Source organism: Suricata suricatta, chromosome 12 (assembly GCF_006229205.1).
Source record: "Suricata suricatta isolate VVHF042 chromosome 12, meerkat_22Aug2017_6uvM2_HiC, whole genome shotgun sequence".
NCBI classification, from domain to species: Eukaryota; Metazoa; Chordata; class Mammalia; order Carnivora; family Herpestidae; genus Suricata; species Suricata suricatta.
Window position 1 is genome coordinate 58,717,461 of NC_043711.1, and position 12,987 is coordinate 58,730,447.

The following is a 12,987-nucleotide window of genomic DNA, read 5'->3' on the forward strand; positions in this document are numbered from 1 at the left end:
GGAGACAGAGCACGTGGGCACTGAGGGGCTAGCATGCAGCACTCATGATGGTGGCAGTGGAGACAGTGGGGAGGACATGGGGAATTGATTCTACTTTTTAACCAAATCAAAAGATACGGAACTTTGAGCACCTCTTGACCTTAAAATGGACCAATTTAGGACAAGTACAGAGACCATTTTGTACAATGGCTCATAATGAATAAATCCTGAGATACTGGGAAGAAAAGATGGAAGGACATAAACAAGTTATGGGATGGGCTTTCCAGGACACTAAGAGTGACCACAGCCACCCCATCTCTGACACACTAACCTGGGCCAGGCCCTGGGCTTTGTACCCATGCATTCTCCAGAAGTCCTCAGAAGTGGGCCTCAATTGTCATCTAGAGATGAGGTTCAGAGACACGCACCCATATGGATCACACAACTGGTTTGATCCCAATCCATGTGTTCTGTCATCAGGTTACTCTGACTCTTATAGGGAGGTTTGGGCTTCTTCCATACATTCATTTTCAGGTTAAGGTCTTAGAATATGTTTTTGAAACATCCACTAGGGACAAGTTCTAGATGGATGTTGGATTTGACACTGGAATGCCGTGCTAAAAATTTTCAGAATATTAAGCATTAAAGTCAAGGGGGCGAGGAGCAGGTGAGGGAGATCAACCCTGAGTCCTTATTCCAGAACAGTGGTTCTTAACTTGTGCTGGACTTTGGCATCACCAGGCTATAGCCCTGTTCAATGACACTAGGATTTCTGGGGCTGGGACCCAAGCTGCATGTATTTTGTAAGTGCTGTGGAAGGAACCACTGTCCTAGAGAGATGACCTCTGTGTCCCCAAATATTATTATTAGGATAATAATATTAATGGTGTTCAAAGTAAAAGGGTAAACAGCCAGGGATATTGTGACCCTTATCTTAGGAGACCCTCCCACTTTACCACCAGCTGAGTCCTGGGTCACTCTGTGGTTACTTAAAACAAGTGAAAAGTAGAAAGAAACCCAAGAATTGATATTCATCAGAAAAAAGTCATAAGTGAGAAAGCTAAAAGATCATTTTTGTTAAGTAATGAACACTCACAAAACAGCAGTGAAATGGTATTAAAATGTCTGATTACTTATTTCTCAGCATTCGTTGGATAACTTAAGCAGCATGAAGCAGTAGTTGCACTTTAAAAAATGACAAGAAAATAGCTATTCATTTAGTCAACAGGGAAGGTTCATTTCCTTTTAAAGGTCACTGGTGTCACTGCTCATCACCAGGGTGAGTGTCAGCACAGGCATCTTTATGCTGAGACGGTGTCCACAGCTCCTTTGCCTCCAGTTCTTGGAGCAAACCTTGGGATCTTTCCAGAAGGGGTCCCGAGAGGGCCTGCGGACTGCCCCCCCACCCTAGGTCAACGAGGCCCCAAGACTGCATATTGCTGCATGGTGGCTGCTGATTTTGGACATGTTCCAAAGGAGGCTCGATGTTCCTAAGCTGGGGGCAGCACAGAAGGAGTGTCCACTGGGCCTGGGGACAGACCTCATGTGATCTGGATTTGCATTCTCAGGGCTGCACCCATCTGAAGACCAGTGGCAGCTGGGGGACCTGCCCATAGTTCTGTCTCTCTGCCAGCCCCATTTGCATCCTGCAGGGAAAGATCATGGACAGAAAGTGCTGGAGGAATCAAGCAGGGCCACAGACAGAAGTAACGTGTCCTCTGCCCTCTGCCTATTGCACCATATTCCATAAAAATTAAACACATTTGAACTGTTTGTGTATTGCTAATGCTATGTCATTCCAGGCACTGGCAGGCTGCAGAGAGAGTTGCACTGTCATAAATCCACCATAATCCATCCACTGACGGCCTTGTGGGTCAGGATCTTTGGAGCTTCCCTTTGGAAGGACCAGCAGTGGCCATGTGTCTCGTGCTCTACACAGTGCTGTGAAAATGAAATTAAAGGGTAAAAACAAAAGAAACCCATGGGTAGAAAATCCCCGGTTGTTTGGCAATAACTTATAGTGTACAGCATCACTCAGGTGTGTCTACCTCTGTGTCTACCCCTTGCCAGCCCTGCCTTCTGTGCATCTGCACACGACTGGCCCCAGGTTTTTCCCCTATGCGCCTGGAGAAAGCTCATAGGTGGTTGTTCTTGGAGAGGTAGGCGATGAGGGCCACAGCCACACCCACATAGATGCCAGTTCCGATTGTGATTGATAGCACAGCCAGGAACAGGGCCCTCCGGGAGCTAGTGCTGGCCTGGTGGAAGTCTCCCTTGGCCACGGCTTTGTTTGTCTGTTGGAGAGAAAAGAGGGAGGAGAAAAGAAAGTCAAGATAAGCAAGTCAGAGCAAATGAAGTGAGTGTAGTGCTCACCTCTGGTGCCTTTCCAGTCTTGAACTTAGCTGACATTAGACAGGGAGGACTCGCCAGTGGTAACTGGGTGTGATGCAGCTGTTCTATAACTGGCAAGGAAGAAATGTGGCACTATTGCTCCTCTAGACTAAAAGGCAGTTAAAGCTTAAAAAAAGAAAAAAGTCCCCAGGAATACCCATGGCTGGCAGTACTCCACCATCAATGTGGGGTCCAGGGTCTTGGGCACCAGGATGTGAGGGACAGAGTAGATATTACAGCCTCAGCAGTCTCATTTCTACCGATAGATGACACTTCCTTCTATTTGAATAACACTGAATTTTCTTTGTGTTTTTATTAATGTTTATTTATTTTTTGAGAGAGTGAGCAAGCCAGGGAGGGACAGAGAGGCAGAGAGAAATTCCAAGCAGGCTCCATCCACCCTTTCAGCACAGAGCCTGACATGGGGCTTGAACTCAGGAACTGTGAGGTCATGACCTGAGCCAAAACCAGGAGTCAGAAGCTTAATGGACTGAGCTCCCAGGTGCCCTGAATAACACTGAATTTTCTAAACTATGTTCACACTTACCTGATTTAACTTTACAATATAGTAGGGGTGTGAGGAAGAAAATTATGGTTCTCATTTCTCAGAGAGGAAACTGTAGCAATTGCAGGATATTTAACACTTCAGACTTCAGCTGGTGGCCATGGAATCCGACATTCCTGACCATTGACCTTCCTCACCATACGTGCATTTGGCAAAATTTAATCATCAATAAAATATTTAATATAAGACCAATATTGACCCATGTCACTCAGCTGCCTAATGAGGTGTTGCTTTGATAAAATTCATATTTCTTGGAGTCACGAGACGGATAGGAATGTGGAGGTTTGGGATTTTGTATCTGGTTGGTATTTTGCAGCAGACTCCATGTATCCATTCCCAACCCCTTCCTTTGCTGTCTCTCTCCACAAGTGAGACTAGAAATGACACACAACAGTGTGGGGACTGTCATGTGTTTCAGCTATACCATCCTGAAAGTCCCACCAGAGGAAACTGATGAATTTAGCTGATGGGGGTAGAAGCTACCAGGACCCCTCCCTAACCGCTGGAAGGTCAAGTGATACCAAGAAGGGTTAACCACAAGCTGGCTGGGGATTCTTGTGGTCGGGTGAAAGGCAGAGTCCACTGCCCAGGTTGATGTCTTAACTCACTCTCTGGCCCATCTCCAAAAAGCCAGATCTTCACTGGGTCCCATCTCCATGTGTCATCTGTGGTATTTCTGCATTGTGTAGGCTGGTACAGGAGTGGTATATTGTTTACTCAAACTAAGATATGCCAACACCTTTGCAACAGACCACAAAGGGTCAGACTCAGAGGTAGCTCATGAACGTTCACCCTCCATAGTCCTGACCCTGACTGTTGAGATGTAGAGCTCTGTGTCAGGCTTTGAAGAGACTCTGGTCTGCTTGGGACTTCTCTTTCCCCTACCTGACAGATCCTGGAGGTCAGTTTTTGTCTTCCTCCCCTAATTTTCTTTCTTGGAAGGGAGCTTGGGAGCTCACTGCCGACAAATCTTGATGAAGCAGAGCTAAGGGAATGTTGAATGAGAAGCCTCCTAGAACAATGCTAATTAATTAATTAAGCCTCAATTAACTGTGTTTCATTTTCTCTAGCAGAACTCCCAAACACCTCAGTGTCTCATAACATCATTCCTTAGAAATGCCCTTCCTTAGCCAGGTGGCAACCCTCCATCAGATGGGGCTTTGCTACTACCTCTCATTATCACCACCCTGAAGGCAATCTGCCCTGGACCCTGCTACAGGAGAGGACAGATGTACAGACAGAAAGGCAGGGCACACTGGACACTCCCTCCCCCTGAACACAGGCCCTGCTGGGAGTGCCTGTGTCCCAATTGACCCATCTCATCAGAGCTCACACATTTCAGTAACTATGTTTAGTAATTGCGTTCCTGGCTCAGCTCTAAGTTCCAGAGACAGGTTCCCATCTGCCTTGTCCATGTGGTCTGCCTGGAGCCTGGGGGGATAGTAGGAACTTACTGAACACTTCATGAATGACCAGGTGAGTGGGTTGTACAAGATCAGCTCCTTTCAAACGCTTCCAGGTGGTATCAGCACCAGGTGCATGCTCCTGGGTTTTCTGGTGGCCTCTATGAGGAAGGTAGTGGCACTGGGCAGCCTTAATCTAAGCTCTGGCCCAACTCTTAAACCTCCCCTCTGGCAGGTTCTGAGCCCACAGTGCCAGTGCTCTCATTCCCAAGAGCTCGGAGTGTCTGCTGGGGAATCAAGCTCCACAGTTTACTCTCACAGTTCAAGCTGGGAACACCATCTACATTTTGTTTGGTTATGGGGCAACTGTTCCAACAGGAAGTGTGTTGTGTTGAAGATGCTATCAGCTGAAATATGTCAGAAACAGCAAACAGATACAGCCTCACTGACAAGCAGGCTGCTTTTCAGCAATGCCACTCAGAATTTGCATTTTGCAGAAGCTCCTGCCAGGTAGTAATGCTGTTTACACTCCACAGACTGGGCGTCCCGATCTAACAAAGATGGTCCCTGACATGCATCCTTTGTTTTAGAGGAGCAGGTTCTTGCTTCTTGGCTAAAATGAGCAGATGTTGTTTGCTTACCCTAATTGGAGATCTAGATTTGTCTACACTCCAGTCTGCATATGCAGCCCGTGGTTTGTAAGTGAGTGTGCTACAGGCATGCTTAGAGGCCTTAGTTGGAACAGCCTGTAGGTCTCATCAGCACAATCTGCACCATGTCAGACAGCTCTGCAGCAGGACTTCTCAAACTTGGGGTGCATTCCAATTGCCAGGAAGCCTTAAAAACTCCTGATGCCCAGGCCATACCCTGGGCCAGGGAAATCAGAATCTGGGCTGGGACCTGGCTTCTAAGCCTTTTATGCTGCCAGGTGATTCCAGGGTGCAGGCAAAGTCAAGACCAGGGTGGCCAATTGTCCCAGTTTGCTCAGGATTGAGGGGATTCCCAGGACTTGAGACACTTGGTGCTGCAAGAGGGACAGTTCAGACAAGCTAAGGTGAGACTCACTGCTTTGCAGAAAGACAGCCCTGGTCTGGCATGGAGAGCATCCTGGTGACCCACCTTTTTCTGACAGAATCACCTTTCCATGTCAGCATAGAAGGAACGAAGCTGGGAGAGCTGAAGCTAAGGGCTGAACTCAGTCTCCTGGAGGGTGTCCCCACCTGAGGTCGTGGCAGTTGTGTGCCCTGATGGCCTGTCAGTTCACCATGCAAGACACTGCTTTGATTCCTGCGTGTGGGCATTTGCAGAAAGGGAAGCCGCCCACACCCTCAGCTCTCACACTTTTGTTTTTAGCTTGTGGGTGTTATTTCCAAACCTCATTCGCTCTTGACTGATTCATGGCCCCAAGGAGTTTATAATTGGCTGGCATTTTATCTCCTGATAGCCTCCTTTCTAATGGCAGCATGGGACTGGCCCTATTTTTGTGGGGCCAATATGCCCTGCAGGTTAGGGCCCCATCCTTGATCCTAGTCCATCCTACTAGAAAATGTCTTCTGCTGCAGAAGATGATGTGTGCCAAAGGAAAAGGAAGGCTTAAACCCCCTCTCGCACTTTGTTCTCAGACATTCAAATAACTTGAGTGGTCTTGGACTTGTTGGAACCCCTGCCTCCTGACTTGCCTACTACACCTCTCCCACTTTCTCTGGCTGCCCACTACAAACCTTTCCATGGGTGGACCTGCTCACATTTTCTCTGTCAGTGCCTGCTGTGGTCCCCCCACCCTGCAGCACAGCATGTGTGGCCTTCTTGACCCTGAACCCCAATACTGCCTAGCCTCATCTCCTTCCACGGTGGGGTGGCCTGCCACCAAGGCCCTCCCATTGTGGGGTCATGGATACTCCCAGCCCCCAGGGAATGTGTACATGACTTTACTTCGAATCAAATGCTCCACCTACTTTAAAAGGGGAGGAAGGAATCTAAGACTCAGTGTTCCCATCCGTGCAATGGGCCGATAGGTATGAGGCCTGGTCAGTGGGTGCTATGAGACTGACTCCTGCCCTTCACCCTCCAGACTTACACTCCTCCCACATTTCCCTGCCTGTGTCTAGGAGGCTGACCTGGCTCCTTCTCTCTGAGGTCCACTCGGCTGACCCATGTGAGTCTGGAGGAGGAGGATGGGGCTCACCACCTGTGAGGGCCACAGAACCAATAGGTCCTATTCTCTTCAGGCCTCCTCTTGGTGGCTGCTCTAACACACCCACCCCAGTCACTGCCTTGTCCCCTTGTGGTCCCCATGCCAGCCACCTTTGTAAATCAACCTTCTGCAAATGATCTAATTGGGGTGAGTCATCTATTTCTTGACTGACTAGTTACAGCTAAGACAGCAATAAAATGTTTGCATTAGTCATGACATGGCTGTGGGACTGGGGCAGGCTCCCTGAGGACCTGACCTGCAGGCTTTTTGTTGCCTGTGAGAGGCTAACAGGTGTTCAGGCTAACCCACTCCAGGCAGACTGCTCTCTCCTGATGGCTGTGTTCATCATCCATTGTTGAGAAAAACATCATCCCCAACTTTGTGGCTTCAAACAAGAATAAGCACTTCCATGTCTACCAGTGTCTGAGGGTCTGGAGTTTAAGAACTTCTCAGTGAGTTGGCTCTGACCTGGGACCTGGGCTGCATCTCCTCTTTTCTCAACACCCTTACTGAGTCATGAGCTGAGGCAGATTGCAGGGCTCAGTGTCCCCCTGCTGGAACCTTCTGGCTCACTCCTCATGCCCTGATCACCTCCAGTTTGCCTGGAGTCCCCTCCTAGACAGATGACCTGTCCTCGGGGGATCCTCAGGATCTGCTCCTGGGGGCCCTCTCACAGAAGTGTAGTCATGGCTGAGGCTGGCTCCTGATTGCACCGGTGAATATAAGGTCCTGTAAAGTCATGGAATGCACTCATGATGTCATAGCTGGGGGCACCTCCAGTCAGAGCAGAATCAAATCTGTGCCAACTCTCAAGGCTATGACAATTCTGGCTCCTGGGAGCAGGTTGAGAGTCACTCCTCCCCATGGAGCTCATGTTCACAGGGCATTTGCCTAGAGGTAGCTCTCTCTCAGCCCTACCTCTGTCACCCCTGAAGGCAGAACTGGGAGAACCACCACACTGGACAGAAGGAAGAATGACACCGTGATCCAGCCCCTCTGGCTCAATCTATAAACAGCCATTCCCATTTGTGCTCCTGAACAGGACAGGAAATCCACGTGCTCTGCTTTGGTCTGGGAACCTTTTCCCTTAGGACTGGGTTTTCCTTCCCTGCCCTTCCTCCAACAGGTCTGAATAAACTTTGTCATTTTCATTTGGGGGTCTTTTGCTTAGAAAACAGAAAGTGCAGGTGGATACCAAGTTCTTGACCAGCACTTAGCTGCAAACTGTGGAACCCAAACTTGCACCCTCCTGAAGGTGACTGAGAGTAAAGTCACAGGGGAGTGGGGACCCTTAAAACTGGGTATAAGGAATCTCCAATCAGAAGGCAAGAAGCCTCAGGTTCCACAGGGCACACTGGGGGCCTGGCCCAACAAGGGAAATATCCTTTAAGCCCATACCCAGGAGGCACTGAGCTCTTCAACAGCCTACTGGAATATTTCACACTGAAACACTAAATGGGCACTCTGGTTCTTTGGTTACACAACTACCCTCACTTATCTGATTGGGAAGATGCATAGAAAACCCAACCTTAAACTGAAGAGTAAAAGGAAAATATTAGTGCTAAATTCATGAAAACCACTGGCTTCTTTTCTTCTCCCTTGAGTGAAGGGATTTAAACTGAGGAAATAAAAATCTTATAAACAAAAAACATGCAACCAGGACAAACAGACTGGGGCTAAGTGTGAGGTCAGTCAGCTGTGCCACCTGGGTCACTTCTCCCGAGGCAGGACGAGGCACCAAGTCAAACCACCAGGTCAGGGGAACATGCCATCTATCACAAGGCAGGAAGCTTCTTATACTCATTTAAGAACTTAAATTTGCTCAGATTTTCATGACGAGACTGGCCAGCTTGCAGAGAATTAGTTAAATTGATATTCCTTGGGTGGCACTTTTTAATAGTTACACTTATTTATCCACAGACACATCTCTCTGTTGGTGGTGACAGAACCTACTGAGTGGTAACTTTTAGGGGTTTCATATGCAGGGGCTGTCTTCTTCCCATGGTGTCTGACTAGATTCCAGGCCCTGCTTTCCTCTGATGCTTTCTGCATGTCCAGGTTTTGTTATAGTTGGGGATCAGCCAGGTTGTCCAGTTCTCACCCACTTCGCAGTGTAGCTTCCCTTTTAGTTGCTCACCCAGGTCCTGGGTTTACCTGAGATTCATAAGCCCTTGACCATATTTGTTTGCTGTTCCCTGCCTTCCTTCTTCTGCTCACTCATAATAGCTAGAAGTTCTGTCTGAGGCTTGACATCACAAGAGACATGGCCCAGGATGGCTATATAGCCCGCTCAACAACATTTCCCACTTTTCAAAACAAGAGCGGAGAACGAAATCAGATGTCTGAAACTCTGTGCCCCCATGGAGAGGACAAAGGGGTTGGATGTTTGGAGGCAGTTGAGGGAATATTAAGGGATCTTAAAGCATGCTGTGAGATCTAAGTCCACTCCATTAGGAGAGCAGGTGTTTGCCTCCCACAGTAGACCCAGGGTGAGCAGATACAATGGACACTGGGGTTCTTATGTGTGTACCCTGCACCTAGGGAATATGACCAATTCCTGCCTGGAGAATCTAAAAGGCAAAGGTGGGCTTGCCAGTGGCTTCATGGTCAGGGCTGAGAGAAGTGCTGCTCTGTGGGGACAGGACAGGCCCTCCCACCAAGAACTGGACATGGTGAGATGCCACCAGGACTGTCTTGGATTCTGTCCAACAGAGGCCAACTGAGGGGCAAGCAGACCTTCACAGAAAATGCTGACAAAGGTGCATGGCTTGTCTCAAGCAAACTATAATTGAGGATGCAGAATGCATATGGAGTCTTCAAATAACCCACCAGAATGCCCAGATAAGAAAGAAAACTGTATGCAAATTGTAGGCCCAGAGATCATGAGGCCCCACATGACAGTCTGAGCTGGGTAAGACTACTCCATCCCCTATCTGGCTATGTTCACCATGTGAAAGGGGCATACACCATGGCTGGCAAGCTAGGAGGAGGGTGGTGGGGGAGATACCACACCCCTCCTTCCAGGTGTGCAGCTATGCTCCAGCCAAGCACATCTTGAAAGAACTGTGCTATATACCACCACCCAAGCTCAAGTGGAAAAGAGATACAGTACCAACTGTTAGTGAGAATGTGGAAAAACCAAATTCTCATACAGTCCTGGTAGGAGTGTGAAGTCTTATCACTACTGGAGAAAACTATCAGTCTTCTCATGGCTGAACATATAAGCATATTATACAACAACAAATCTACTCTTGGTAAATACTTAAGAGATATTACTTATATGTTCACCAAAGGACAACTATAAGAATGTTTATAACAATAACCATTATAATAGCTCCAAACAAGAAGCCAGCCAAATGTCCAACAGCAATAAAAAAGGTAAATAATAATCATACCCAGTAATGGTAAAGAAATAAATCTCAGAAACATAATGTGGAACAGAAGAAGCTATGGAACAGAACATAAGATTCTATTTACATAAATACAAAGTAGGCTAAAGTAGTCTATGCTGTTGGCATAGAAGTAGGTTAGTGGATATCTTTGGAGAGGGTCAGTTAACTGGAAGAAAGTTTAGTTAAAAAAATCTACTTTTGCATCCTAGATAATTTTAGAAATGATTCTACCAAAAATTAAATGACCAGATGAGAACTATTCATGAAAATAAAGAAACTCATTTTATGAAACTAGTAAAATCTTGATATCCAAACCAGAGGAGAGGAGGGAAGTAAAGGAAATGCTAACTTCTCTATAAACACAGATGCAAATCAAGTGAGGGTATGCCCTGGCTTCCTTCTCCAGATTTCTCTCTGGCCTCTGTATTTGCAATGGCCTTTTAAATCCCTAACTCACCTACATATCTTCATGGAGACTTACCTGCCCCTGCTGAGAGAAGGGCTGCTGGGGGTCCAGCGCTGACCACTCTGGCGCCCTGTAGCTTCATGTTTCAGGAGCCTGGATGGGCTCAGCACAGTTCGCTCCATGAATAAAGAACAGAGGACAATGCAGCCTTTTCTCCCACCATTTCTGAGTGCGAACATGCTTTGGTCAAAAACATTTCCACTGCAACAGGAACCCCCTGAAGACATCCTTGTTGCTGACAATCACTGGCTTTATACAGAGTCTACAAGCTGATAAGGAAGATATAAATCCGGGGTATCCACAAAGGAAATATTTATAACCATGGCTCCTTTCTGTGCAAGGGGAAGCCAATTTGGCTCTGCTGCTGAGCACAGGAAAGGACTTGGCTTTTTAAGTTTGGGCATGATGCAGTGCTCTGCATGACAGAGGGAGAAGGGTTTGCTATTCCTCAGGGAATCCAGGAGAGGAGGGGAAGAGAAAAGCTAGGAAGAGGGTCAGAAGGCGGGTCATAGAGGGACTGTCTAGGTGAGACAGGTGAGAAAGCAGGAGAGCTTTCTGTGAGGATGGAGGTATTCTATGCCCATGCTGCCCAGTATGGTGGCCACTAGAAAATGTTCCTTGTGTGACTATGGAATCTCTCATGGGCATGTGCACTGGCCCCAGACCTTGCGTCACTTTAGCAAGGTTCTCTATGCCAAGCTCCATCTCCCTGCTAGGAGACCATCTCCCCTTCTTGAGATTATTTGGAATGTTTTAAAGAGTCTTGGCTCCTTCACACATGGGCCATGAACTCTTTTAGGTCTGGGTTGAGTTTCTCACAAGCTTTGTCAAAGTCTTCACTTCCCTTGGCTAGAAGTATTGTTTGAGGGCCTAGTAATTTCACAATTTTTCTCATAGAGATATCCTGCTGCTTTGGTTCTCTTACACTTATTTTGAGGAGACAGGTAAGGTTGGATATTTCCACATTCCACATCATCCATGGACACATTCATTCCATTCCTGTTGGGTCCAGGCACAGCTTGGGGGGCCTGAGCAGAAAATGCCAGCACCTAACACCAACTTCCAAGATTTGTGACAGGCTCCCTAAGATACCTGCTGGCTCCAGAATTATCTCTTTGGAAATTTATAGCACTTTGGATATTTTATGACTCATTTTTCCTCTAGTACCAATATCTGTCTAGCTGGATTGCATTGCTTTACGTTATTGCAAAGGTTATTTCCATTATTTATTACTGTTACCATTTGCTATGCACTGACAAGGTACTCAGAGATGTACTCAAAGAAGAGGCAGACTCCATGTAACATTCTGAAGGAGAATAGAAGATAATTGGGACATAAGCCACAAGAATGGAAGACCTCTCAGAGGCAGGTACTCTCACACCAATCCTCAACATGTGTGTTTCTTTCCTCACATGTATTTAGTTTCACATGCATTTTTATGATTTCCCCTCTTTTAAGCAACTGTTCTACACTGTTGGTGGGGATGTAAACTGGTGAAGCTGCTCTGGAAAACAGTGCGGAGGTTCCTCAAAAAACTATCCATGGGGGGTGGAGCCAAGATGGCAGAGAGGAAGGGAGCTCTGTAAACTCCGTCCACACCATTTATCAAACTGAGAAGGATATTACGCTCATCTGCGAGAGTGGAAGGAGAAAATACGGACTCCAGAAGGAATAGAACCTCAGGGATACCTGAGTGACTGGGGGCGAACGGGGGAGATCCGAAAACGGGCCAGCCCGGGATGGGCAGGGGAGGTAAGATCCCCAGCCCAAAGTGGCGCAAGCGCGCAGTGCCTGAGAGACAAAGGGAAGAGACAGAGTCGGAACATGCTCACAGAACTGTCTCTGGGGAAGAGGTATAGAACGCTTGGCTACGCTTGGAGACAGAAAACCACTCCACAGATAACTGCTGGGTAGCCGGAGTCCCGAACCGGGGTGGCGCAAGAGAAGGAATAGCCTCCAGCCCTAAGCCATCTCGGTGGGGAATCAGAGGCGCCTGTGGCTGTGAGAAGCGGCTGCGCTGGGGAGGCGCGCTCCCCGGCGGGAAGTGACCTGAGCCACTACTGCGCCAGCGCGACCAATTCGAACTTGGTTTTGGGAACAGGACCACGGACCGCATTTCCACGGCACACCTCGCCCCCTGCACAGACTGCGCGAATCCCGGGTCTCCACAGGGAAAAAGTAGGGCGCACACCGACAGGACCCCCAACAAAGAGTTGGTGGCGGGTGGAGGCCCAGGGGTGCACTTAGACTGTAAGAGCTCCCAGCTCATTTCCAGCAGCGCACAGCGTCTTGAGCAAAGCTATCAGAAACTAAGAGAGACTCGGTTTTTTGCTTTTTGCTTTTTTCCTTTCCCCATTGCAATCACGATCCTGACTGGGGGTGGGGACTCTGCAATTGAGTCTGTGAAGGTGCGCACTTCACCTCCTGCTGCTCATTTCGCCTCAGGCAGGGGCGGAGCCACTGAGAACAGAATCCAAGACTTACCCCATCAAACCAAGCCTATCCACCAGGGGGAGCTGCTGCTTGCTTTTTTTTTTTTCGTTTTTTTTTTTTTGTCTTGTTTTTTTTTGGCTGTTTTTTAATATATATAAAAAATT

At 47.8% G+C, this 12,987-nt stretch overlaps 1 protein-coding gene across 10 annotated transcripts in view; it reads right to left on the reverse strand.

Moving 5' to 3' along the window:
- Positions 1–1,088: 1,088 nt before the first annotated feature.
- Positions 1,089–12,987, reverse strand: part of SYNDIG1 (synapse differentiation inducing 1) — a 172,596-nt gene continuing 160,697 nt past the window's right edge. For all 10 annotated transcript variants that reach the window (XM_029918556.1, XM_029918557.1, XM_029918551.1 and 7 more), the window contains one exon: positions 1,089–2,273. In XM_029918556.1, the coding sequence (XP_029774416.1) occupies positions 2,115–2,273 (159 nt within the window). In that variant the 3' untranslated portion in view covers positions 1,089–2,114. The remainder of the gene's footprint in view (positions 2,274–12,987) is intronic.